The sequence below is a fragment of the Candoia aspera genome, chromosome 6 (genome assembly GCF_035149785.1).
Source record: "Candoia aspera isolate rCanAsp1 chromosome 6, rCanAsp1.hap2, whole genome shotgun sequence".
Taxonomy (NCBI): Eukaryota; Metazoa; Chordata; class Lepidosauria; order Squamata; family Boidae; genus Candoia; species Candoia aspera.
This window is the reverse complement of record NC_086158.1, coordinates 71,110,301-71,135,668: the sequence shown is the minus strand read 5'-3', so window position 1 is coordinate 71,135,668 and position 25,368 is coordinate 71,110,301. Positions and strand designations below refer to the sequence as shown.

Sequence of the window (25,368 nt, the reverse complement as noted above, 5' to 3'; positions counted from 1 at the left end):
ATGGTTGAAATTCTCAGGGCTGTGCACAGCATTCAAAAGAGGTATTTTCCAATATGCTTTATTGTGAACAAAGTATTTGCTTTGTATAGTTAAAACTGCATCTTTTGCAGTGGTCATGTCTCTGCTTCCAAAACTGTCAGCAGCTGTCTGAGGTGGATGCACAGATAGCACTTCTATTGCAGAAAGTGAAAACAGCTTTTTGAAAGACATAACTGCTTTAATAATGTGAAGAAAGGTGCTTATTTGTGCTAAGACACATTTAAAGCATCTTTTTCAAATACATTGACCAGACTTAATTTTTACATCAAAATATGCTTGTCATTCTTTGTCAACACTCAAGTCAGGTCTTGAATTTATTTTTGTGTCTTTCAGTTCCTATCTCACTGCATTTCACAGATTGCATAACCATTATCCAATATCATCTATGACTAACTTTTATTGAAGAAATGTTCAGCCACTGATAAATGTAGTTGTTGATCTTTCTCTAATCAAACAAGTTAATTTTGCCATCTCTGCTAGTTCTGTCATCTTCACCAACCATTCCTCCACTGTGGGTATTTCAGAGTCTTTTCCATTTTTATGCATATAATAGTCTCGCAGCAGTAATCATATATAAAAATATATGCTTCCATGGCTTTTTAAAAAATTGGCTATCCATTAATCCCAGCAAGAAAAGTTCTGGTTTCAATTGAATGTTGATCTTTAAAATTCTTTGCATCATTATATGTATTTGAACCCATAAACTTCTGGCTTTTTTACAAGTCCACCAGGCATGATAAAATGACCTTTCATGTTGTTCACATTTCCAACATAAATCTGAAGTACCTTTATACATTCTAGACAACTTTTCTGGAGCCATATACCAGCAGTACATCATTTTATAAAAAATCTCTTTTAGATTAAAACAATGTAAATTTCAATCCCTTTATTTTCCCACTGTTCCATCAGTTATTGCGTCCCAAGTTCTTAGCCCATTTTATCATACAGTTTTTCACTTGTACTTCTTCCATTTCAAATCTCAATAAAAGTTCATATATTTTAGCAATCATCATTTACACATAGTTCAACTTCAAATTCTGTCTTCTGCTGCTCAATTCCAAATGTCCTGTTATCTACCTTAAATCTTTCTCTTAACTGTAAATACGAAAACCATTGAAAACTAAATCCCTCTGCAGCCAATTGCTTTTTGATTTCATCTTATATTCTCCACATTCCTGTTCTAACAACTCTCAATAAGTTAACCATTTTTCTTTATTTACTGTTTTTTTCCTGTAAAACGCTTCTTGTGCCAAAACCGATAAAGGCATTTCTGGGCACAGTCTGGGTTTATATCTGTTCCATATTCTCAATATGGCACTTCTGATATAATGATTCTCAAAATCTACATTAAGTTTAACTTTATCATACCACAGAAAGCCATGCCATCTGAACCTCAGATCATGTTCTCCTAATTCTAAAATTCTGTTATTACTCAGCAAAACCCACTCTTTCATTCAGACTCAGCAGAAGGCTGCAAAATACAATTTCAAATCAGGCAGTCCCAATCCTCCTCATTCCTTTGCAGTTTCAAGTATTTTATATTTAACTCTTGGTTTTTTTCCCTTGCCGTACAAACTTAGATATATCTTTCTGCCATTGTTTAAATGGTGTTATCAGTTGTCAGAATAGGTATTGTTTGAAACAAAAACACCATCCTTGGCAAAACATTGGTTTTTATCACAGAAATTCTCCCCAACAATGACAGTTGTAATTTCTCCCATCTTAACATGTCCTTCTTAATTTAATTCAATATCTTAACATAATTATTGTTATGACTAATATTTTATGTGTTGTCCTGATATCAAAACAGGACTGTAGTGATGAAAAGGAAAACTGATAAAAGGCCCATTTACACTGATATATTTGCAACTTCCAATCCAAAGATGCCGAATTCACAGACAACATCTACCTTTCATGCTAGAATAAAGGCTGATTTTATCACGTTCATTGTATCAAACTTCAGAAGTGTCTAAATGATAAAAAGACTCAAAATAACTCAGTAAAAAGTTATGGACATTTACAAATTAACCATTTACAAACAATTACAATCAGACATGAAATGTGTGCTGTAATAAATTACAAGTGAATATTGCTTTGTACTACTTTCCATATGCTACTGGCTTCGCTATTCTACTCTTACATGATACAGCTAATATAATTATTAGTTCATTGTGCATATATGGACATTCCAAAGATCTCTCTCTAGTTCTAGCTTTAAAAGTGTAAGACTTCCCTACTGAAAAAATAATCTTGGTAGATTTCAGTAGCCAATTAAATATACATTTTTCAGGCATGGCAAGTTAGCTGGAAACCAATTAACCTAGTGGGGGAGTTTGAAGAAAGAAGGTAGCCTAGGACTCATATAGTTGAGATATTTCTTATTTCCTGGGACCAAATAGAGGAGGGATTTATAGGCTATCTGCAGAGCTGGCTGTAGATAGTTCCAGGCATAGGATGTGAATGTTTTTGTTTTTGTCTTTGAAAGACCTGTTCTTTCTTACTAAAGTTATTTCTTCGCTAACATTCATGAGCAGGTTAAACAGAAGAGCAGGTAGCAGTGCCTGGCTAGCCTTCTTTTGCTCAGAAGCTAAACAAGATCAGATCTGGTTAACACTTGGATGGGAGACTGCTAGAGAATACTAGACTGCAGAGTTAAAATCCCAGAAGGCAGTGGCAAACCACTTGTGTACCATTGTCAACAAAACTTTATTCATCCAGGAGTTGAGCTCAACCTGAGGCACTTTTACCTTTTAATATGTTAATCTATGATGTGATTGCAGATGACAGAAGAGGTAAAAGGAGAAAAATTAGCAACTCTGATTGAGTTGTCCTTGTGCTATTTTCCTCCTCCACTTCCCAAAGAAATTAGCAAAAGAGGACAAAGCGTGTGCTACATGGATACCGAAAAAGGAAAAGGGAATTGTCTCATTGTCTGAATAGTTCCTTCCCAAATTGACACCAAGAAGCTATTTTTAAAGATCTCTGGAAACAAAGGTGACAGCTGTCCATAGAAATCAATGAAGAATTCAGGATACGTAGCTGGGATTGAGCGCCAGGGCCTACTTACCTCCACACATGGCAGCAAAAGGAACATTTCTGCTTTAACTCAATTTCTATAAAATGCGAACCATTTTAAAAATAGCCCTGCTGTTATAATATCCAAAGCTAATGTGTCTCATCTTCTTCACACTGCAGTTTGGAACAGTCCTTGACAAAGAGAGAGTGGCTTGTGATCATTCTGCAGTAGAGCTGACACGGAACATAGTAAGCCAAACTCCGAATGGTTTACAACTTGCAATACCACCCAATATATCATACTCCTACTACTGGTTGAGATATACTGAGAGTAGCTTTCAACCACCCTGCATGATAGTTGTTAGAGTCATATCAATGAGAGGAGTAGTGGCTGAAGCTGATTTCATTTCTTGGTTAAACTTTTCTCTAATCTATTTCAATTGCCCATTCAGATCTCCTCTTAGGCCACAGCAATCGTTCACTTGCATGCAGAAATTTCAGTTTATTGGCTTGTGTGTCAACTGGTGGCAATCTTAAAACCTTCTAAAAATCTTCTTCAAAACTCGCATACAAAAGTACAACACAAAGGAAGAGAAAGGACTCCTGAGTTTGATGCTGACAGAGTTGTTGTCTTCTATGTGTAGGCAGGAGTCGCATCTACCTGTAGGGGCCACTTGTTTTAAAACATGGTTTAAAGCAGAAGTTCTTAATGTTTTTGTTCCTTTTTGTTCCCTTTGAGTGTTCGGTAAACCCAACAGGACCCTTCTCAGAAAAATGTATGTATATGCATAAAATAAAATACACACATATAGCTTGTATCACAAAGAAAACTAATTGTGCTCAAATAATTATCAAAATATTAAAAAATAAGATGTAATATAGTATATATGTGCTTCTCATTCATTCATTAAATCAATAACAATTGATTTAATGATTATACTTTCTTGGGGGCATAATTTTTATACCTTTTATACCAATTATTACTTTTTTTTTTCCTTTGTGCCTTCGAGTCAGTCTTGACTCCTGGCGACTGCCTGGACAAGTCCCTGCAGTTTTCTTGGCAAGGTTTTTCAGAAGTGGTTTGCCATTGCCTCCTTCCTAGGGCTGAGAGAAAATACTGACCCAAGGTCACCAAGATGGCTTTGTGCCTAAGACGGGACTAGAACTCATAGTCTCCGGGTTTCTAGCCTGATACCTTTGTTGGAATTATCAGGGGTCAACTCAGCATTGTCTCATAAGCATAAGGGGGCCTTTCTAGCAAACACATCTCTATTGCGCTTGTGGGATGTCACATGGTTCACCTGATTTCCACTTCTTCCTTCTTCTTGGGCTTGAGGATTAACCATCTCCATTACCCTTCGGCAGACATGCAAGCAGGAGGTGCTGCAGGAATGCAGCCCTCTCCCTACCATCTTGCTTGCACGCAGACTTTCTATTCCACATAGAAAGCGTCTACAAAGAACCAGTGATGATTCAGTGCTTTCTGCCATGAACTTACCTGTATCCAGATCTATTGAATAAAAGTAAGCTATCTCTATTTTTCTTCATCTAACTACAGTGTGAAGACTGAATTTATTTCTGAACGTAATTAAGCTTAATGTGCAAGTTCCATCTTTGGTTCACGCTTCTACTCTGCAAGGTTGCTGTTAGCTGCCTGGAGTTCTTTTATTAACCTTTAAAAGCTCCATCAGTCTTAACAATTACACCAAACTGGCTCATACCTTTTTTGGGGTACAGTAAGTTTTTTTTACCTTTTTTAGGGTTGTTGTTAGTTGCTGTTGAGTCATTTACGACTCATGGCGACCCTATGTATAACAGAATGAAATGCTGTTTGGTCTTGCACCATATACCTGACTGTTCCAATGTTTGCATCCATTGTTGCAGCAGTTGTATCAGTCCATCGCATTGTAGGTCTTCCTCTTTTCCGCTGGCCCTCGACTTTACCAAACGTGATGGCCTTTTCTAGCGATTGGTCTTTCCTGATGTGCCCACAGTATGAGAGTCTAAGCCTAGTTATCTTCACCTCTAGCGAACATTCTAGTTAGGGTACACAATACAATTTTTTTTTAGAGTCACTCTGGTGTAGTGCTTAAGGCATCAGACTAGAAACCGGGAGACCAGGAGTTCTAGTCCTGTGTTAGGCACAAAGCCAGTTGGGTGACCTTGGGCCAGTCCCTCTCTCTCAGCCCTAGGAAGGAGGCAATGGCAAACCACTTCGGAAAAACCTTGCCAAGAAAACTGCAGGGACTTGTCCAGGCAGTCTCCAACAATCGGACACAACTGAATGGATTTAAAAAAATAGTAATTTTAGTGAGATTTACTGAATTCAACAAACCCTTGTGGAGTCAGACCATAAATAATTTTGTTGCCTACATAGATTATTTGAAAATAATGTATTTTTTTTCCATCCAAGTTTACAAACCTCTTGAAATCTAAACCCCAGGTTAGGAACGCTTGGTTTAAATATATTTTCTGATAAAATAATCCCATCCATTGGGTTACGTTAATGAATCAAAATTGTTAAAATCTATAATGGTAAAAGTGAATGGAGATGAGCCCTGTTTTTTACATCCCCATACATTATGCTTATCATGCTCATTTTCTATATTCCCTGCTCATTATGAAGGCAATGCCAAGACCCTGTGGATTCTGCAGTTTTGCAGTGAAATTTTGACAATGCACACATCCCTATCATCTTGAAAGTAATGCGTTAGTGACAGCACAGTTTGAATAAGAACCCTGTCTCCAAACTTATCCCTGTCATTAATAGCTAGTATTCCTTTACCAGCCAGGACCTGCATTATTTACATCCACCCACTGACAAAAACGATTAATTAGAATTAATTCAGCAAAATTTGTATGTGATTTGAGACTGCATTTAGCAGTTTTAGTTGTATTTATGTACTGTATACCCCTCTTTCAAGCCAAGGTCTGTATAATGTCTGTGGTGGCTTCGTATCCAATTTTGCTGCCCTTATTGGTGGGTGTGTCACTTTACTGGGTATCACTCTCCTTGTCTGGGTGTTACTGCCCTTCCTGTTTAACTTCATCTCTGAAAGGAACATGCACAAATCAGGGTGCTGCATCTACCCTGACACCTTTTCAGCCTTCCACTGTTGGACCTTTGTGCAAATCTGCCTCCACCTTCAGTCTGACTGTTCATTAATGTATTAGATTTATATCTTGTCTTTCATCCAGGAACTTAATGCAGCATACATAGTGCTCCTTCCTCCTATTTTCCCACAACAATCCTGTACGTTAGGTTGGGCCGAGAGGATTACTGGCTCCCAACCACTCAGTGGACTAGAACCTGGGCCTCCGTACTAGTCCAACACCTTAACCACAACACCATATTGTCTCTTTCTTCTTTTGCTCATCGTATTTTTACGGACTCATGATACTTTGCATGGGTCAAAAAGTTGAACCTAGAGGTGAAAGATCAAGCTCATTAGATTGCATTACAGAAAACTACTGGCACTGATAAGTAGGCCTTGGGTATTTGGGATTCATTCTTGTCTCTTTAGTGTTCCTCAACTCTAAAGCTGCATAAAACCATCCCTTTCCTAGGTGCTCTGCAGATGGGTGATGGGTGAGTGTTGGGCAGGGAGAAGGAGAAATTGGTTGGGGAAAGCCACAATCTTGACAGCTATGATTTTTTTAAAGGGCAGGAGCAGGGATCCCAACTGAAAAGTAAACACTGGAAAGAAATGGCAGTGGTGGATGCTGACCAGTGACCAAGAGAAAGAGCAAAGCCACAGCTCTGGATATACCCACACATGGGGCAATACACAAAAACAGGACATCTGACATCTGACATTTCAGATGGGTTGAGAAGCAGCATTGGTTGTCTGTGTCTTGCTGTAATGGAATAAACCTGTTAGTTTAACAGGAAAAAAATCACTTTTAATCTAGAACGCAGACTGACGACAAAAGACCAGTTTGATTCTTAACCGAAAACTAGATCAAGCTGGTGTTATGTGATCAAGGGGAAACCATGAGACTGCAAATGGAGACAAGGCTTTAGTGGGGCTCTCCTCTATTGGAGCTCTCCTCTATTCCATTCTTAAGGACATTCTTTGTGCTAATGCTAAAAACTGAAGGCAACCATCCAGCTATAGGCTTTCACTGCAGCCAGAGATTGCACAGCATGGCTCCCTTCCTGCTTGCTTTGCTCCTGTCCAGCTGTAAAATTTACAGATGCATAGTGGGCATTAGCATGGAAGTCTTTCTGCTTTATGAAGTCTCAGAAGTCATCTATATTCTCATGTGCTATTAATTATATAGCCTTGTGGACCCACCCAGATACTCTACCTCCCATTACTTGCAAATATTATACCAAGGTACATTTTCTCACTTTGTGAGGTTTTCAGATTAGGATTTTTTTTCCTTTATATTTGGGGATGTTTGCGTGTGCATGTGGAGATTGTATGTATGTGTGTGTGTGTGTGTGTGTGTATATATATAAAATCTGTATCACTTTATCATATTGTGATGTTTCACGGTTTCACACATGAACAGTATATTGTATGAATTAGGTTAAATGACTGCCCTGTGATAGCAGTCATCACAAATGGGAGTTACTATTTGGTGTTGCAAATGAGTGCATCTGAAGCAACAATGCGCTGATTTTTTTTAATACTTCCATGTATTAATATTTAATGCAATCTTTTTCAAAGAAGGGCCATCGTTAGGCCATTTTTAGGGCAATCTGATCACACCTATTTCTATTCAATTCTTCAAAAGCATTCTGACTCATTTTTAAATACTTGCCTGAAGGAAGGAAGGAAGGAAGGAAGGAAGGAAGGAAGGAAGGAAGGAAGGAAGGAAGGAAGGAAGGACCTCCAAAATACCAAAACAAATAGAGAATAAAAAATAAACAAGAACATATTCTATAGTGTACAAGAAGTCATTCAGCCTACTATTTATACAAATAATTAAATCTTAATCACAAGAAACAATACTGAACAAACTTTCCAAGGCCCTTAAAAAATGAGCTCATATCTATCATATGAGGCAGGATTATTAGGCACTGTATGTTCACCTCCTTGGGTTACAGTCGTGGGAAAAAATAAGTACACCCTCTGTGAGTTCTATGGTTTTACATATCAGGACGTAATAAAAATCATCTGGTCCTTAGCCGGTCTTAAAATTAGGTAAAAACAACCTCAGATGAACAACAACACATGACCTATTACACTGTGTCATTATTTTTACAAAAATAAAGCCAAAATGGAGAAGCCATGTGTGAAAAAGTAAGGACACCCTCACTGCTTCCATAGGTATTAAGAGGCTAAGTAGCAGCCAGGTGCTGCTAATCAAATGCCCTTGATTAATTGATCATCAGCAAGTGTGACCACCTCTATAAAAGCTGAAGTTTAGGGATGCGCTGGTCTCGAGCATTCAGGTGTTGTTAATACAATGCCAAAGAGTAAAGACATCAGCAATGATCTTACAGAAGCAATTGTTGCTGCCCATCAATCTGGGAAGGGTTATAAGGCCATTTCCAAACAATTTCAAGTCCATCATTCTACAGTGAGGAAGATTATTCACCAGTGGAAAACATTCAAGACAGCTGCCAATCTTCCCAGGAGTGGACGTCCCAGCAAATTCACCCCAAGGTCAGACCGTGCAATGCTCAGAGAAATTACAAAAAATCCAGGAGTTATATCTCAGACTCTGCAGGCCTCAGTTAGCATGTTAAATGTTAAAGTTCATGACAGTACGATTAGAAAAAGACTGTACAAGTATGGTTTGTTTGGAAGGGTTGCCAGGAGAAAGCCTCTTCTCTGTAAAAAGAACATGGCAGCATAGCTTGGGTTTGCAAAGTTGCATCTGAACAAATCGCAAGACTTCTTGAACAATGTCCTTTGGACAGACAAGACCAAAGTGGAGATGTTTGGCCATAATGCATAGCACCATGTTTGGCAAAAACCAAACAGCAGATCAGCACAAACATCCCATACCAACTGTCAAGCACGGTGGTGGAGGGGTGATGATTTGGGCTCGTTTTGCAGCCACAGGACCTGAGCACCTTGCACTCAATGAACCGACCATGAACTCCTCTGTATACCAAAGTATTCTAGAGTCAAATATGAGGCCATATGTCCGACAGCTAAAGCCTGGCCGAAATTGGGTCATGCAACAGGACAATGATCCCAAGCACATCAGCAAATCTACAACCGAATGGTTGAAAAGAAAAGAATCAAGATGATGCAATGGCCCAGTCAAAGTCCAGACCTCAACCCGATTGAAATGCTGTGGCGGGACCTTAAGAGAGCTGTGCATAAACAAATGCCCACAAACCTCAGTGAACTGAAGCAATGTTGTAAAGAAGAGTGGGCCAAAATTCCTCCACAAGGATGTGAGAGACTGATAAAATCATACAGAAAACAATTACTTCAAGTTATTGCTGCTAAAGGTGGTTCTACAAGCTATTGAATCATAGGGTGTATTTACTTTTTCAAACATGGCTTCTCCATTTTGGCTTTATTTTTGAAAAAAAAAATAATGACATGGTGTAATATGTCTGAGGTTGTCTTTACCTAATTTTAAAACCTCCTAAGGACCAGATGATTTTTATTATGTCCTGATACGTAAAACCGTAGAACTCAAAGAGGGTGTACTTACTTTTTCCCATGACTGTATATATAAAAAAGGTGGGATAAAATCAGCAGCAGCATCCAAGGGTATAAATCTGAGATTGTTCTATCTTTCCACTAAACATTTTTTCTGTTTCTTTGTTACCCCTCCCCTGCACTTGATAAATCTGTAATTCTTCATATCATGCCAAGCCCCTGGTACATAATTCAAAAATACATTCCCATTTTTAACACAATATTAACAAACTTTATGGATATTAAGCCAAAACCAGGAAACAATAAGTAAAGCCCTTATTATATGAGTAAGAGTCTCTTCATCGAGTTTACATTTCAACATAATGGTTAGCTGTTTTAAAGGCTAGAGCTTTTAAAATATTCTCTGGGGAGTCCAATAAATGAAAAAAAACACCTTTGTTTGAATTAATCTCATTTTAACATAAGAACAATACTTAACATTCTTTAAGACCCTCAGCCATTGATTTAATAAACAGTATTCATTTTCCTAGAGTTCATAAAAACAACTAATATCTTTATGATAATCTTAAATTGTTTATAAAAAATACAGAGACATAGAATCACGGAAAGCACATTCCAATACTTTCTAATTATTTTGGAAGTTTTATGTGCTGCTAATGCATCTGGACCAACATACTACTATTTTGCTGCTTTAAGCAATCCAGATTACTCTCACAATAACTCAAATGATTCAAAAAGTTTATTAGCAATAAGATGAATAATTAATTCCCTCAAGTGTCCATTACTGCAAAAAACAATCAAAAAACAAAAACCCCAAATAAACAAATAAAGCCATGTTTAAACTGGGTTATCCCAAAGTGTGAGTCTGTCACATGAATAAGAATCAAGATTATGCTTTTATCCCAGCATCTTCCAAATGGGTCTTGTGGTCCTGAATGTAGGAAATACAAGAGAGCTAAGACTAAAAATAGAGCCAGGGGTCTGCCATGATATCAAAGGGGTCACCTAACAACTTTTCTAAGTGTGTCCATAGGGTTTTTTTTGTTTTTTTTTGTTTTACAGAATTGATCACTTTCATTCCATGAAGAAATTGAATTCAGAATGTATGCACAAACTGAAATTCAGGGAAGCGGAAGCCCCATCATCATATGATCACCACAATTTAAATAAAGACAATCTAGGGATTTGTCCTCCTCATAAAAATAAAATTAATATCAAACCAACCTGTTTCAAATAACTTAAAGAGAATAAGGTAGGAGTATCTCTAAGTAGACAAATCAGTCTGAAAGTAAAATTCATTTTTACTACATTTACCTTTTTTCAGAAGGTCATGGCCTGGATTAAAATAAGACTTTTTTTTTTCTTTTGCAAAGTTCTGGCAACCCTTTATGGATTTTTTGCTGATGCCAGGATTGAAAAGTTGATGTCTTATAGATTTGCTTATAGGTAAGAGATGGGATATGGGATGAAGAGATATCTGTTTGTAACCTTATGGGGGTGAAGAGTCACTATACTGTATTTGTTTATACTTGTTGTGATGAAGGTTGGAATAACTTCTTTATATATTTTTTTCTTTATTATATTCTTTTTTTTTTCTTCCTTTTTCCCCTTGCACTTAAATATCTTTTTTTCTCTTCTCTTTCTCTAAGTTTAATTTGTATTAGTTGTAATTATAATCAAAGTTCTTAATAAAAATTATATTTAAACAAAGGTCATGACCTATGGGCAGCTGGATTGCTTTCATAACAAACATCCAGGAACATTGGCCCTAATCATTAACTCAGGATGGGGCACACGCCAAGACACGAGTTGCTTCACAGTCTGTGGATCCTCGTCACTATTGCTTAAGCAGCAGCTGGAGACCATGGGAAGGGAGGCTTCTGCCCAGCTTCAGTTGGTGTACCAGTTATGACCCTACCTAGACCATGGATGGCTTGGTGACAGCAGCTCATGATTTGATCACCCTTCATTTGAATTACTGTAACCCATTCTATATGGGGCAACCTTTGGAGATGATACAGGAGTTGCAACTGGTCCAAAATGTGGCAGCTAGATTGTTGACAGGACAATTCCTTCATAGTAGAATAACACTACTACTAAAAATATTGCATGGTCACCAGAAGAAATCTGAGCCCAATTCGAAGTGATAGTGACAGCCCACAAAGCCCTAAAAGGCACAGCATTGGCTTACATCATGTGCCGTCTTGCCAAGTCTAGTATGAAAATCCTAAAAAGCCTACTTAGAATCTCCACACTAAGTGAGGGGACATGGATCAGGCAGCAAGCCTTTTGTATTGCCCCTCCTATACTATGGAATTCCTTGCCTCCAGAGGTTCAAGCAGCCCCTTCCATCCCAGCATTTTATAAAATAGTTAAAACAACACTATTCCAACATGCTTTAAACCAAGACTAAATGTTTCTGGCAGATATTCTGGGGAATACTATGAAAGTGCTCCATTCTTTACTGCTGCAAGTTCTGCAAAAACAAAGATTCCTTATTCCCACTTGACACTAATGAAAAAAATAAAAATAAAATAGTTCTACATTTTGCTCCTTGCTCATCCCCTGCCAAAGAGCAAATGGAACTTGAACCCCTCCTCAGTTAGCCTCAGTTACTGAGGGGGAGAGTTAAGCTGTTGAGCCAGCATTCCACTTGCAGGATCTTCCAGGGGAAAATATGAAAATAAAGCACTTCAGCTGCTGAAGAGAGAAAATGGGATGGGATCACAGAAGTGTGAGAATGATTAGGAAAAATGCATACTTTGGATGTACAAATATGGTTGATTTCATCAGACTGCTGAATGAACAGTGCGCCTTGTTCACACATTTTTAACCAATATAAGATGCTGCCATTCATTTCTATTTATAGATAATAGGATGCTTGTAATTTGTTTTAGAAATGGCTTGACACATCTGGCTAGCACAAACAAGCTCTCATCTTGCAATCTTTCCTGCCATAGGAATTTGCAATGCTGCAGTAAATGTTGCTTATCAAAAAAAAAAAAGTCCTTATGTGTGTAAATATGAGTGTATGTGTGTATGGGAAGGAAGCAGGGACCGTCTGTCTTGGTCTTTACAAATTAAGTTTTGAATTCTAGGGGCCACTGGATTGCCTCTATTCTAAAGAATCTGTGAATTAGTTTTATTCTGGAGAACCTTTAGAAGGCATTGTGCATAATTTTAATTATAAGCCCTGCATTTGATTATGATGGCACTTGTGCTTGATGAATGCTTAGAAAGGGGCACAGGGTAGCACCTCTCTTCAGAAACATAAGCACATGGGGCTCACAGAGTATTGTAACCTTACTGTTCATTACTGGTGCCGCCGCTTGAAAAGCTGATTGCTGGAACAGGAGGAGGAGGCACCTAATGTAACACTTCCTTAATGTTTCTGTACCTGTTCCTGTAACAAAATAAGGCTACTGAAAACTATAATGGATATATTAAATGTGCTAGGGAGAGATAACACACAAAGCAGCAGGAAGGAGTAATTTTCATTTACAGAACCCTGTTTCAGTACACTCTGGACATTTAGCTGTACGCAAAAATATATATAAATGTCATCTTATTACGTCATGCTCAAGTATTCCTATGAAAGCAAATGCTCTATGTCTTCTTCAGTATAATCATTTTTACTATGGGTCATCAATAATCATGGTTTGAAAGGCACTTTTTAATTAAAACCAGCCATAATTTTATTTTAAGCTTAGTTTTGATTTCACATATATCAAGCAGTGAAACTTTATGCTATGCTCCTGCAATGTGTTATGACATTGTAAAATATCCTTGATTTCATCTGGTACATAAGAATGACTTTGTTCCTGGTACATGATAAATTAATCTTGTCTCTATTTTAATGATAATTAAATCTTATTGATCTGTCAGCCTCCTCCGTACTGTCCCAAGAGAAAAAGACAGACTTTTTTTTTTAACACAGTATGCAAAATAGTGCAATTGCACATCAGCGTATTTGAACAAGGCAGCTTTCAGATGTTATTTCCTAGAGGAGAATCTAGAGGTCATGAATATTAGTAACTGGCAAGGTAATCTGCCTTTGTAGAAGAAGGAACCATGAAGAATAAAGATTTAGCATAGCTGCAAGTATTAATAAGAACATTTTTTTTAAAAAAAGGAGCATTGGACAAAGCAGAAAACAATAATTCTATCATCCTCTCCAGTGGAATTATTCTATTCAAGTACTTAGTAAATTTTATCAAATAACAAAGGGTATTTAGCTTCCTCTCTGGGGAAAAAGTTGTCTCAAGTAGGGAAAGCTGTAATTAAGGAAAACTGTATATGGATATTTGTGTCATAAAGTAAAAGACAGTGGGAAGACCCCAAGAGTAAACATCTGAGTAATGAGTCAAGAAACAGAGAGTGGAAGAAATAAAAGGTGGAGAGGGATAAATAATTATGAACACTTTCAACAGATGTAAACCTGGTGAAGTAGAATACCGTGCATGAACACACTGGTTTCCTGAAGTGCTTCAGGAAGCTGTTCTTTTGTACAGAATGTCTTGCTTGTCCTCTGGAAAACAAAGTTGTACATTTCTTTGCCAGATAATACAATAATGGCCATGTTTAGATCATCATATTTCAGGAGACGAGGCAGAGATATGCACAAGCCTTCTTTTGCTCCTCCTTTGCCAGCACTTAACAATTAAATCAGAATGTACTAATTATCATCCTCTCTTTTGTCCATTCTGGGAAAACAGGATATTGAATACAAGCTCAGACTGAAACTGGTAAACATACTTTCCTAGTTCATGGGAAATGGGAAATGATGGCTAATAGATTATCTGGTTTAAATACAGTTTATGGAGGGCCAGAAATGAAAGATTTGAGTGGACAGGAAAATGACAATATGAGTGTCTGAAGCAAACCAATGACACACAGATCCTCTATAAAAGAAATTCATTGTGTATCAAACTAATTGTTTAGAGCTAAATCTTGAGGATATTGTTAGAACTCTACCTGTCAAGCCTTAAACATGGTTTCTGTTACTACTTCGTCAAATCAAGTAACATTAAGGTGTGGCAGTGTCAAATAGTAATGTCATAGGTTTGTATCTATAACAGCTTTTTCTTTCAGGCAAGCAAGCCTGGGCATACAATTTTTGCTAAATGTATTATTTACTAAAGTCCTCTGTTTTGTTGTTTATTCGTTTAGTCGCTTCCGACTCTTCGTGACTTCATGGACCAGCCCACGCCAGAGCTTCCTGTCGGTCGTCAACACCCCCAGCTCCCTCAGGGACGAGTCCGTCACCTCTAGAATATCATCCAACCATCTTGCCCTTGGTCGGCCCCTCTTCCTTTTGCCTTCCACTCTCCCTAGCATCAGCACCTTCTCCAGGGTATCCTGTCTTCTCATTATGTGGCCAAAGTATTTCAGTTTTGCCTTTAATATCATTCCCTCAAGTGAGCAGTCTGGCTTTATTTCCTGGAAGATGGACTGGTTTGATCTTCTTGCAGTCCAAGGCACTCTCAGAATTGTCCTCCAACACCACAGTTCAAAGCATCTATCTTCCTTCTCTCAGCCTTCCTTACGGTCCAGCTCTCACAGCCATATGTTACTACGGGGAACACCACTGCTTTAACTATGCGGACCTTTGTTGTCAGCGTGATGTCTCTGCTCTTAACTATTTTATCGAGATTTGTCATTGCTCTTCTCCCAAGGATTAAGCGTCTTCTGATTTCCTGACTGCAGTCAGCATCTGCAGTAATCTTTGCACCTAGAAATACAAAGTCTTTCACTGCTTCTACATTTTCTCCCTCTATTTGCCAGTTATCAATCAAAAAGTCCTCTGTACTATGTTCAATTCTGTTTTTGAATATCCTCAAGAAGCTTATCTGGGGGTGATTGTGAAAATCACCTTGCACAAGGTTAAATACTTTCAACAAAGGATCAGTCACCATTAGATACAACTTGCAGTTATTCTGAAATTTTAGGCCATTTTCTGTACAAATAGTCCTCGTTTATCGACCACAATTGGGACCTTCAACTCCATTGCTAAGTGCTGCAGTTGCTAAGTGAAAAATCATGTGACTATGACTAGATTTACGTCACTTCTGCTTAAGTAAATCACCATGATTGTTAAGAAGACATCACGTGACTGCAATCTGCAATTTCACTTCCACGTTCTCCATTAATTCTGCTCGTTGGAAGCATTGTGAAGCAAATAGCAATCATGTGACTGTGGGACGCTGCAATAGTTGTAAATGCATGCCAGTTGTGAAGTGCCTGAATGGTGATCACATGACCACAGGACACTGTGGCAGTCATAAATGCAAGGATTGGTCACAAAACTGTTTTTTCCCCAGCCGTTGTAACTTCAAACTGTCACTAAACAAGGCAGTCAGTAAGAGAGGACTACTTGTATTGCTAATTATTTGGTTAAACCAGGTTTTCTCAATCTCAGCAACTGTAAGATGTGTGGACTTTAACTCCCAGAATTCCCTAGCCAGCATGGTGCAAGATGTCCACACATCAACAAGATGTCCACACATCTTAATGTTGATAAGGTTGAGAAACACTGGGTTAAACCATGGGCATTTTTTCTTGTTGGTTTTCAGGCCAATTTCAACCTCTGAATAAAGTTTACAAAAATAAGTAGGTTTTGCTGCAAATCCCAGGAAACTCCTATAGATTAATTTCAGTATTTTTTTTTTTAATTGAATTGTCTCCTGCTATTTCTCCCTATTCCCATCATTTCATACTTCCTCCTTCAACCATACTCTTGAGTACCTGTCTAATACACCTCCTGCTTTCCCTGCACGACAAGACTCTTAACTTGCATCTCCCCAATGCTCTAATTTATTCTTCTCCACGTTGATGTGCTTACCTCTTGGAATTCCAAATTCCTACAGATCAGTGTTTCCTATTTTTTTAAACTTGTGAGAATCCCAACTCTCAGAATACCCAAGCCAGCATAACCACTGCTAGGGATTCTGGAAACTGATGTACAAACATCTTGAAGTTGCCAAGATGGGAAACACTGCAACACAAGAATGAAAACCTGCAAACTAGATTCTAGTTTCTATATCACACACTGAGAGACAAGCAATATTTAGCAAATCATGATGAATCATAATACTTTTACTTCAATAAACTTATGTTCTCCTTTAAAGTTGAGAGGTGAAGGAAGCCAACTAAAAACATAATGAAAAGCTGCCTCCAGTGAAGTATTGGTTGAGATAACTTGCTCTGTCCTGAGCTCTTTGTAGTTTAATGAACCATTCCAAATACTTTTGGCTGGACTCCATCCCTTATTAAGACAAAGTGCAATATAGTGAATCAGGACACCGAACTGCATGTTGCATCTACTGTATCTACCGCAGCAGAGAGCAATCTTCAGTAATTGAGGGTCGATGGGATGGGGATGGGCCACAATAGGTGGACTGCCTATGATCAAATGGATATTTGAGATAAAAATGCACTCCAGTCTAACAGAAGTAATGGGTAACTTTGGCTGATCAAATAGGAATTTTTAAAAAATTGCTTAAAAACAATGTATGGAAGCAGGCCAAAATCAAAAGGATGGTGGCTTCAGTGTAAAATAATACTGTAGCAATTTCAGCACGACTACTCAAAAGTTTTTGTGAAATAAGACTGGGTTTTTGAAAGAAAATTTACAGCTTTCATATCTACTGTGTTTGATTTTCTCTAAAGATTCATATTCAGAGTAATAATAGTTTATTGAGAATTATGCCAGCTCCTATCTGCATATCCAATGTTGGGCTCCGTTTTGTTTTTGAAAGCAAGATGAAATGTCACAAATGTGCTTCCAATAGACAGATAGACAGACAGACATTATCTGAATCATACTGACTCTAGCTATCAGAATTCATCCTGGTCAGAGCTCATCTAAAAAGCAATAATGGAATCCTGCGGAGCAGAGCACTATAGAGATTTTTCAACAATTAGAAATGAATTGTAGGTGGACCTTCCCAATGCACTTGTCTGAGGTGGAAAGTCTTAAGGTCCCCTACTCATGAAATGGGAGAGGTGGGGGCCCACAGGCAGCTTCTCCCCACTCCCGGAGGTTTGGGTAGTACCTACCCAGGCACCTTTCTGGAAGGCCTTAAAATGGAGCTCTTCTGTAGGCATTTTAAGTCTTCTGGTTTTATCAATGGCATCATGTTGTTTTTACAGTTTCATACATTATACTATGTTTAAAATTATTATTCTGATATATGTCCATACATCAGGAGTCAGTCCTGATTATAATAATTTATTCAATACATGAATAAATAATGAATTACTGTACCCAGTCCCATGGACATTATGGCAGATGACATTAATAACTCCTAATAGTCAACCTTGACCCTTGACTTTTCCTTTCAACACCTAGTCCCAGAAAGTAAGATGGCAGTAAATCTGATGTAATTCTGTTTGGGATGTATAATCAAGAGGAACAAGTTTCTGGTGTACCTTATAACACAATAGATAACTATGTAAAGTCCCGCACAACTGGGCAAGATGAAGGAAGCAATAATTACATAGACTTCAAAAAGGTATGTTTAATGCTAATATTAGGGTAAATACAGAATCTTGGAACGTATAAGATGAATTTCTCACCATCCTTTATTAGTGAATTCATTAAGGTGGAATATCTCAGAATATTTTGAATTGTTTCTTCTCAGAATATTCCGAATATCCCAGAATATCCCAGAACATTTTGAATTGTTTCATCACATGGACTAAGTTGCTATTTATGAGATACCCTACCAATAGACTTCCCTCCTATCTTTTGGTTGCTTATGTCTAACATTCCTTCTGTTACTTCCCAGCCTCCCTATAATCTCTCACAAATGAAGGAGGATATGTTTTTTGTAAAAAACTAAACACTTCAGCCTCCTGGACCTGTGATGGAATAACAACTCCATGTCATGTACTTAGGCACTCTATTTTCACTACTTAGAATCTTTGCCTTGGCATTAGTTGCATTCTGCCTATTTCTTACTTCTGATTGATCTTCATTTCTCTAGAGACTCCTATACTTTGTACCCTACTGCAGTAACTGATGGACCTTTGGTGTCTGGTGGACATTAAACATCAATACTGGAAATACTGTTTTAAATGTTCAGTGTACACAAAGCCAGTGTCATCAACAACTCTCCAATATTAGATATTTTCAAGAGCAAAACAATCTATAACTTCTCCAACTATTAAAAAAAAAAATACAGTATCACCTGATGTTTATAGATCCAGCTTCTAAACTTTTCTTTTAGGATAGAGAACAGCATTTAAGAAAGACACAAACAAATAGCTTATGGATTTGGATGGACAGGCAAACGTTAACAATTATTGGGGGCACCTCTGAGCTACAATTCCTCCTAAATGTTGCTATCATAACCAAAGACCCTCAAACTACTCAAGGAACAATGGGCTACAATGAATTGTTACTACTACGTAGCAGAGATATGATATGGTACTGGTTCTTGACATTATACATACAGGCCTTCTAGCTTATGCTGTGTTTACCATTTACACCAATGCAACTACCTCAATAACATCTTTTTTGCCTTATATTTCTCATTGAGGAACATGGTCAGCCTAATCTCTTCAGCAAAGATCTATTTCTCTATCTCATATTCACTATATGGCTTCCATATATATTTAAAATCCTCCCTCTTCTCCTTTGTCCTTTATTTTTATTACAGCTTTCCTGTCTTTTTTCATCTTCCATTTTGGTTCATATGCCTAAATTAATTATCAGTTTTCTCTTCTACTAGTTTTCATCTTCCCACCCTCAAATCTTGGGTAAAACACTTTATCTGCTTATTTGAGGTTCATTTTTCTAAAGTAAAACCCCATTTTATCTAGCACTAAAACTTTTTGTGCACTTCAGATTGCGAGCAACTAAATTTTAGTATCTATTGCTTTTCAGGTACAAACTGAGCATCTGTGTGTCTTTCTTACATGGCCAGACAGTCCGTAGGAAAGGAGGGTAAACTGCAAACATGAAACATGAAATGAAATAGAGCAGCGAATGATTTATAGTTGTATCATTTCTGAACTTACTGATTTGATTCTAATGAAAAAACACTATTCTGTCACATCTATGCTAATACCCACTACAAGATTTTGAGCAGGCCACTAGTTGGGAGCAATTTCTTCCAGCCACATGCAATTCATTGTGCCAAAATCATCTCTGCCAAGTGGTAACTTCTTTTTCCTAAAGTGTGTGCCACTGCATGGGCCCAAGGATGGATGAGATAGGAAAGCAGAGGCAAAGGGCCTGAGAAAGAACTCAAAGAAAGTCTCAGTAAAACAACACAGGAATGTCAAGAGATTCTAGGTTTCTTTATAACTGATGGTGACAGCATAATGGTCTTTCAGCATCAATGGATTTCTCAGACTTGAATGTGCCTGCAGTCTCTCACAGGAAACAAGGACAATGGCTGACTTCCAGAAAGCCTGAAGACTTGAGTGTCATCCTGCCTTAAAACATCCCAGTAATTTTTGGAACTTTATTTTTCTATAATGCATACTATTTGTTTGGAGATTCTAGAGGAGAAGTGCAGCTACTGAATATGCTTGACCAAAGATTGGTACGCTCCTAACTGGGATGGTCATTAGCCAACCAGATCAGCCAAAATCAACCCTGGTGATCAATGGGGTGAGAGATGTTGCAGCCAGATGGCCCTCACATCCATAATACACACTCTGTCAATACAACATCCGATAAGTATGACCATCCTAATGATTATTAAGCCAAACAGATTCTCAGAGATACAGGAAGTTCTGAGACATACTTTGTTCAACCTCACTGGTAAGTGCTGAAGTGGGTAAGCTGTTTTGCCACTTTTAATCTGAACAGAACTCTTGAAAAATAAATTATTTTCCAATGGCTACAGCAACCCTTTAAAACATCTGAACACTGCTAATTCTTAATTTTCTGAGGGAGCATCATCCTATAGAAAAAGCTTCACAGCCACCAATATGCAGTCAAATAGAATTATGAATATAAATATGATACTGCATCAACAGCTCAATACACAACTGGGGTAATTTGAGCCTATACTTCTCATATGTTAAATTACATTTGCAATAACAGAAATTACATTCACAACTACAATCGTCTTGTGAATATATCTGGCTTTACTACCATAACCATTAAACAAAATATTATCCCATTCATTTTTTAAAGGCTTCCATATCATTCAGGGCATTGCAATTAGTTTTCATTTTAAAAGGAAGAGTATCAACTTAAATCTATATAGTCCAACAAAGAACAACTCATAAAAAAGACTTGTATCATTATAATGAAGGTTGTATTCCCCAGGGCTTGTTTACATATTTGAAGTTTATCTCATGTACCACTTTAGTAACCTTGCAAGGTGGATGAGATTACTTCCTCCTAAATCAGACCACTGGTCCATCTAATCTAATAAATGTCAACAATAATAGGCATATTCCAGGATTTCAGGAAGAAGTTTCTCCTAGCAAAGTTAGAGATGCCATGATTTGAACCTGGAACTTTCTGCATGCAATGCTTGCAGATCCACAGTCCTTCCCCTGTGCTGAGAGAGTGTGTGACTTGCTCAAGGATACCCAATTTATTTCACAACTGACTGAAATACAGATTTTACTATCTGAATTCCAATATACTTCAAACAAACAGCAATTTCTACCCAAGTTGAACATACATATTGTTGTTTTATTGCCCTTCTACTGGCATTAAAAATATGTATGGAATAAAACAATACATACAACCACGATAAGGCAGTCTTCAATGAATATCTTACGGTACTTTTCATTCAACTTCAGCTCAGTTCTTCTGCTTTAATATTTCCTGCTTTAATCTCCAGACTATACTAGCATCTAATTCATCCACTAATAATGCTTTTTAAATGTTTCTCCTGATAATTTCATAAAATCTGTTAAAATCGCAACACAAACATAACAATGGGTTTGTTTTCATAGGCTTGGGGAGTCAAGTTACATTAGTTCAATGAAGTCAAATCTGTGTCAATAAAATTTTATGCTGTTTTGATATACTAATACACATTACAGTAAACTACACAGTGAGTCTTGCAGTCTTTAACTCATTCACGACTATGTGAAATCCTATTAACAGGAAACATTCCATCCCTCAAAATGACATGAACAGCAAATTAAAATACATATGATAACATAAATTTATTCCTGATAGTCTACAAAAGAAGGAAGAAGTTTCTCCCACTTTATAAATAAATACAAAGCTTTAAATACCTCATTGATAATACCAAATCAGTCAGCCAAAATGGGTGTGGTATCTGCAGCATCAACAGGTACTTTTGGAAAAGATTATGGGGAACCACATCAGAATTCCCCATTACACCATCAAGAGCTAACTAAATGTTCAAATAAAGCTTTGTTTGTTTCACAAGCTTAAAAAGTGGGCTTTGGAACACTGGATCTTCAGGGGCATTCTAATGTAATATGCAGTAAGTGAAAACAAATGTGTCATTCAATGCTGAAGGCATTCCATTTAATAAAGTAGAAAGTAAGAATGGGATTTAGATACTTGTCACTGACTTGGTCCATGACCGGCTGACATCTGTGCTCCATCTGACAGCAGCAGATTGGCATTCTCTGCACATGTCCTTTCAATTCTTGTCATCTGTTTTTTTTTGTTTTTTGTTTTTTTTGTTTTGCCGTCCTATACACATTACACACACATTGCATTATTTACTCAAGTATGAACCTTTCAGTGGTGCTCATAAGGAGCACCTTTTCTTCACAAGTATATACTGGAATGAATGCTGGATTCAGCATTAGGGAGAAAAGATGACTGAACACTACTTCCTTTCAAATAGCTACTGAGACTGAGTAAGCCTTTTGTAGGCTGCAGAAAATGTTTTCTAATGTGATTCTCTCATACGTTTCATCCACTATTTACATTTACTTCACAGCTGATATGTCATCTAATTTAATGTGCCTTTTGTGTCTGCCCTGGTAACTTTCCAGTTAATAAAACTGTTAAATAACTGCATTGTGAACTGAAAATATGCCTGAGGAGAAACCTCAGCAGCCTTTGTGTTAGCAGTACGCATAAATATTTTTTTTTCTTTACAAACAGCCATTTAGTAAAAAGAATGCTACCGTCAGCACAGGGACATGAATTTCAAGAACTGTCAGAAAGGACTCCAGATTCCTTGTTTAGTGAAGCAGGCAATCTTAGTTTTTTCCATTTATTAATGATTCAATATTGCAGTAAGCCAGCAATTAATTAGTATGATCAACACAGTGCTAGATGTATAGATGACATCCCTTTTAGATGTAAAGGGGAATGAATATATATGGACATGTGTGTATGTATGTATATACACACACACACACCCCTACATACATCGATAGACAGACAGACAGACAGATAGAAAATCTACTTTCATTAGTTTCTTGATGGAACTTTCATTTTCCATCAAAGCATTCATAACAAGGCCTGCTAGCAGGTAATATGGTTGAGTATTACCAAGTATTGAGCTTGGGTCTTTTAAGTCACTCTCATTTAATTCCCTAAACTAAATGGAATGCAAGATTAACAACCAGATACTGCTAAGTAAAGACAGGCAGGCAGATTCACACACAAACACACACACATGAAGTTATATACTCACCATTAGCACTGCAAAGTTACCGAAGTGAGTACTATGAAGAGTGGTAATATTGTCTGCAGAGCTAATTATGTGGCACCCTTCTCCCCACCAGCCTCCATGTCCATCTAGAAGGTCAAAAGCCCAAAAGACTGCAATGGGGTTTATGCCCTGGGCAAAGTGCTTCAGTGTTATAATAAGAGGACTGGTGAGGTTTCCGATACTGCACCCATCTGCCAAAGGAACAAACTGAATTAAAGCAATGAAGTGGAAAATGCTTTATTGCTACATGCTCTACATAGAAGCTGGTAACATTTTGTACATATACATGCACATTAGAGAGAGCAAAAATCCCTCTCCTGGTCTATCAGCAGAAAAGCAATGTACAAAAGTTTGGAATAGTTAATATTGCCTATAATTGCCATTTTATTAAGTTGATCTACAAATTATATACAAATTAAATGCCCTGAATAAAAATGATGAGGGATGATTGTTTCAAACAACAATAGTAAATTTAAATTAATGTCTTTGATAGATTTAACATCAGAGCCAATTTCATAGTCCAAACTTCAATTATAACCTTCTAAAATGTGAACCCAATTCAGGATGTAATAAAATGTTTCACATATCATGGTCTGAACATTACACTGAAAGGACAATATTTAACCTATCACCTTCACCAATAAAAGCACTTGTTATAGATTTATCATTTCAAGAAGTACACAGGGGACCATCAATATACATGCAACAGGACTGAGACCATCCCTGCTATCAATCTTTTTAGGATCCAGACTTTCAATGGCTATAAGCAGGACTAAAAACCAACATTCCCTCTCCCCCATTTTCCACACAATCATTTTTTTTTACTTTCCGATAAACTTCAGCAAGCCACAAAAGAGAACCCTATATTTACAATTGCCAAGCTTCTCTACTATGTAAGTTTCTTTTTAAAATACGAAGACCCAGGTAATAAAATCACACATTTCTGTTAGAACAGAGGCAATTCTCACATCAGTATACCTGCATGCTACACTGCACCATTCTACGAGATACCCTCATGTATAGCTTAGGTTTTAGAATAATAAACAGGGCAAAACACTTACCTATTTTAATGAAGACTACGGGTGTGCCAACGATCCTGTGCTTCCCATAACCTGCAGGATGAGACGAGTTTGCAGTGTTGGGGAAGAGTTTTCCATTCCGAAAGGCAATAAACTGTAGCTTGCAAGAGGAGTTATCAACAGATTGCCAGGCTGCAGATGAGGAGAAGACAGACTGTGGCAAATGAACTGAAGCTATTGCCACAGCATTCTGTACAATGAGAAGGGGGGGGGGGAGAGAACTTAAAATGCAAATCACAACAGGGCTGCTTTCATTATATTTTAAACTCCTGTACGAGAAAATGTGCTCTGCCTCAATTTTCCAACGTGCTAGAAACAACCAGAGGAACAGGAGCTGTAACCATGGGAATAGGATTGGTACAGTGCATATTAAAACAGAAAACGTTTTGATTGAATGTGAGAATCTTTATGGTCAAGCTCCCTGCTGCAGAGGTGAGAATGGTTCTTACCATGCCTGCTAGAGGGTCCATCAACACTGCAGATCTGATTTAAAGAGACAACCTCTCCCAGGTTTTCTTGTTCACTTAAAACAGAATCAGACAACTTACAGTAAAACGTATCTTTCTGAAAGGGTAATTACAGGGGACTGGAATGCATTTTATTCATATCTCAAACTGCATCAGGGAATGGGTCTAAACTGAAGTGTGCAGTGCAGTCAGTTTTGTATTTCTTGTGGGACGATGATTTCATCCTTTAAAAAATTACTCAGTTCCCTGATGCAGAATTGTACAATCAAATCTCCTTAACGCTGACGAACTAAAAGAAGCAAGGGACATTCAGGCTATTAGAACACAACAATATGTGACTGAGTTGTAACTTTTATGTCTTTTAGCTTACTGAAACAACCGGTACAGATTTCTATTAAATTAATGGATTTCCCCATCAGGTAGGTGAGGGTTCTTCCTCTTACACAAGTGGGAACCTTGTTATTAAGGCCAGACACATGTATGGAAGCACTGTAGAGCAGGGTGGGAGAGACAGAAAGCAAAGCACTCTCTGAGATTTACAAGCTCTTGCATTAAAAAACACAACAGCAGC

At 37.6% G+C, this 25,368-nt stretch overlaps 1 protein-coding gene across 1 annotated transcript in view; it reads right to left on the bottom strand.

Annotated features, from left to right (window-relative positions):
* Positions 1 to 25,368, bottom strand: part of ADGRA1 (adhesion G protein-coupled receptor A1) — a 286,630-nt gene that overhangs the window by 68,230 nt on the left and 193,032 nt on the right. Inside the window, exons 11-12 of the mRNA XM_063307368.1 lie at positions 24,313 to 24,520; positions 23,234 to 23,442 (exon numbers count right to left, since the gene is read on the bottom strand). Of these exons, the coding sequence (XP_063163438.1) occupies positions 23,234 to 23,442; positions 24,313 to 24,520 (417 nt within the window). The remainder of the gene's footprint in view (positions 1 to 23,233; positions 23,443 to 24,312; positions 24,521 to 25,368) is intronic.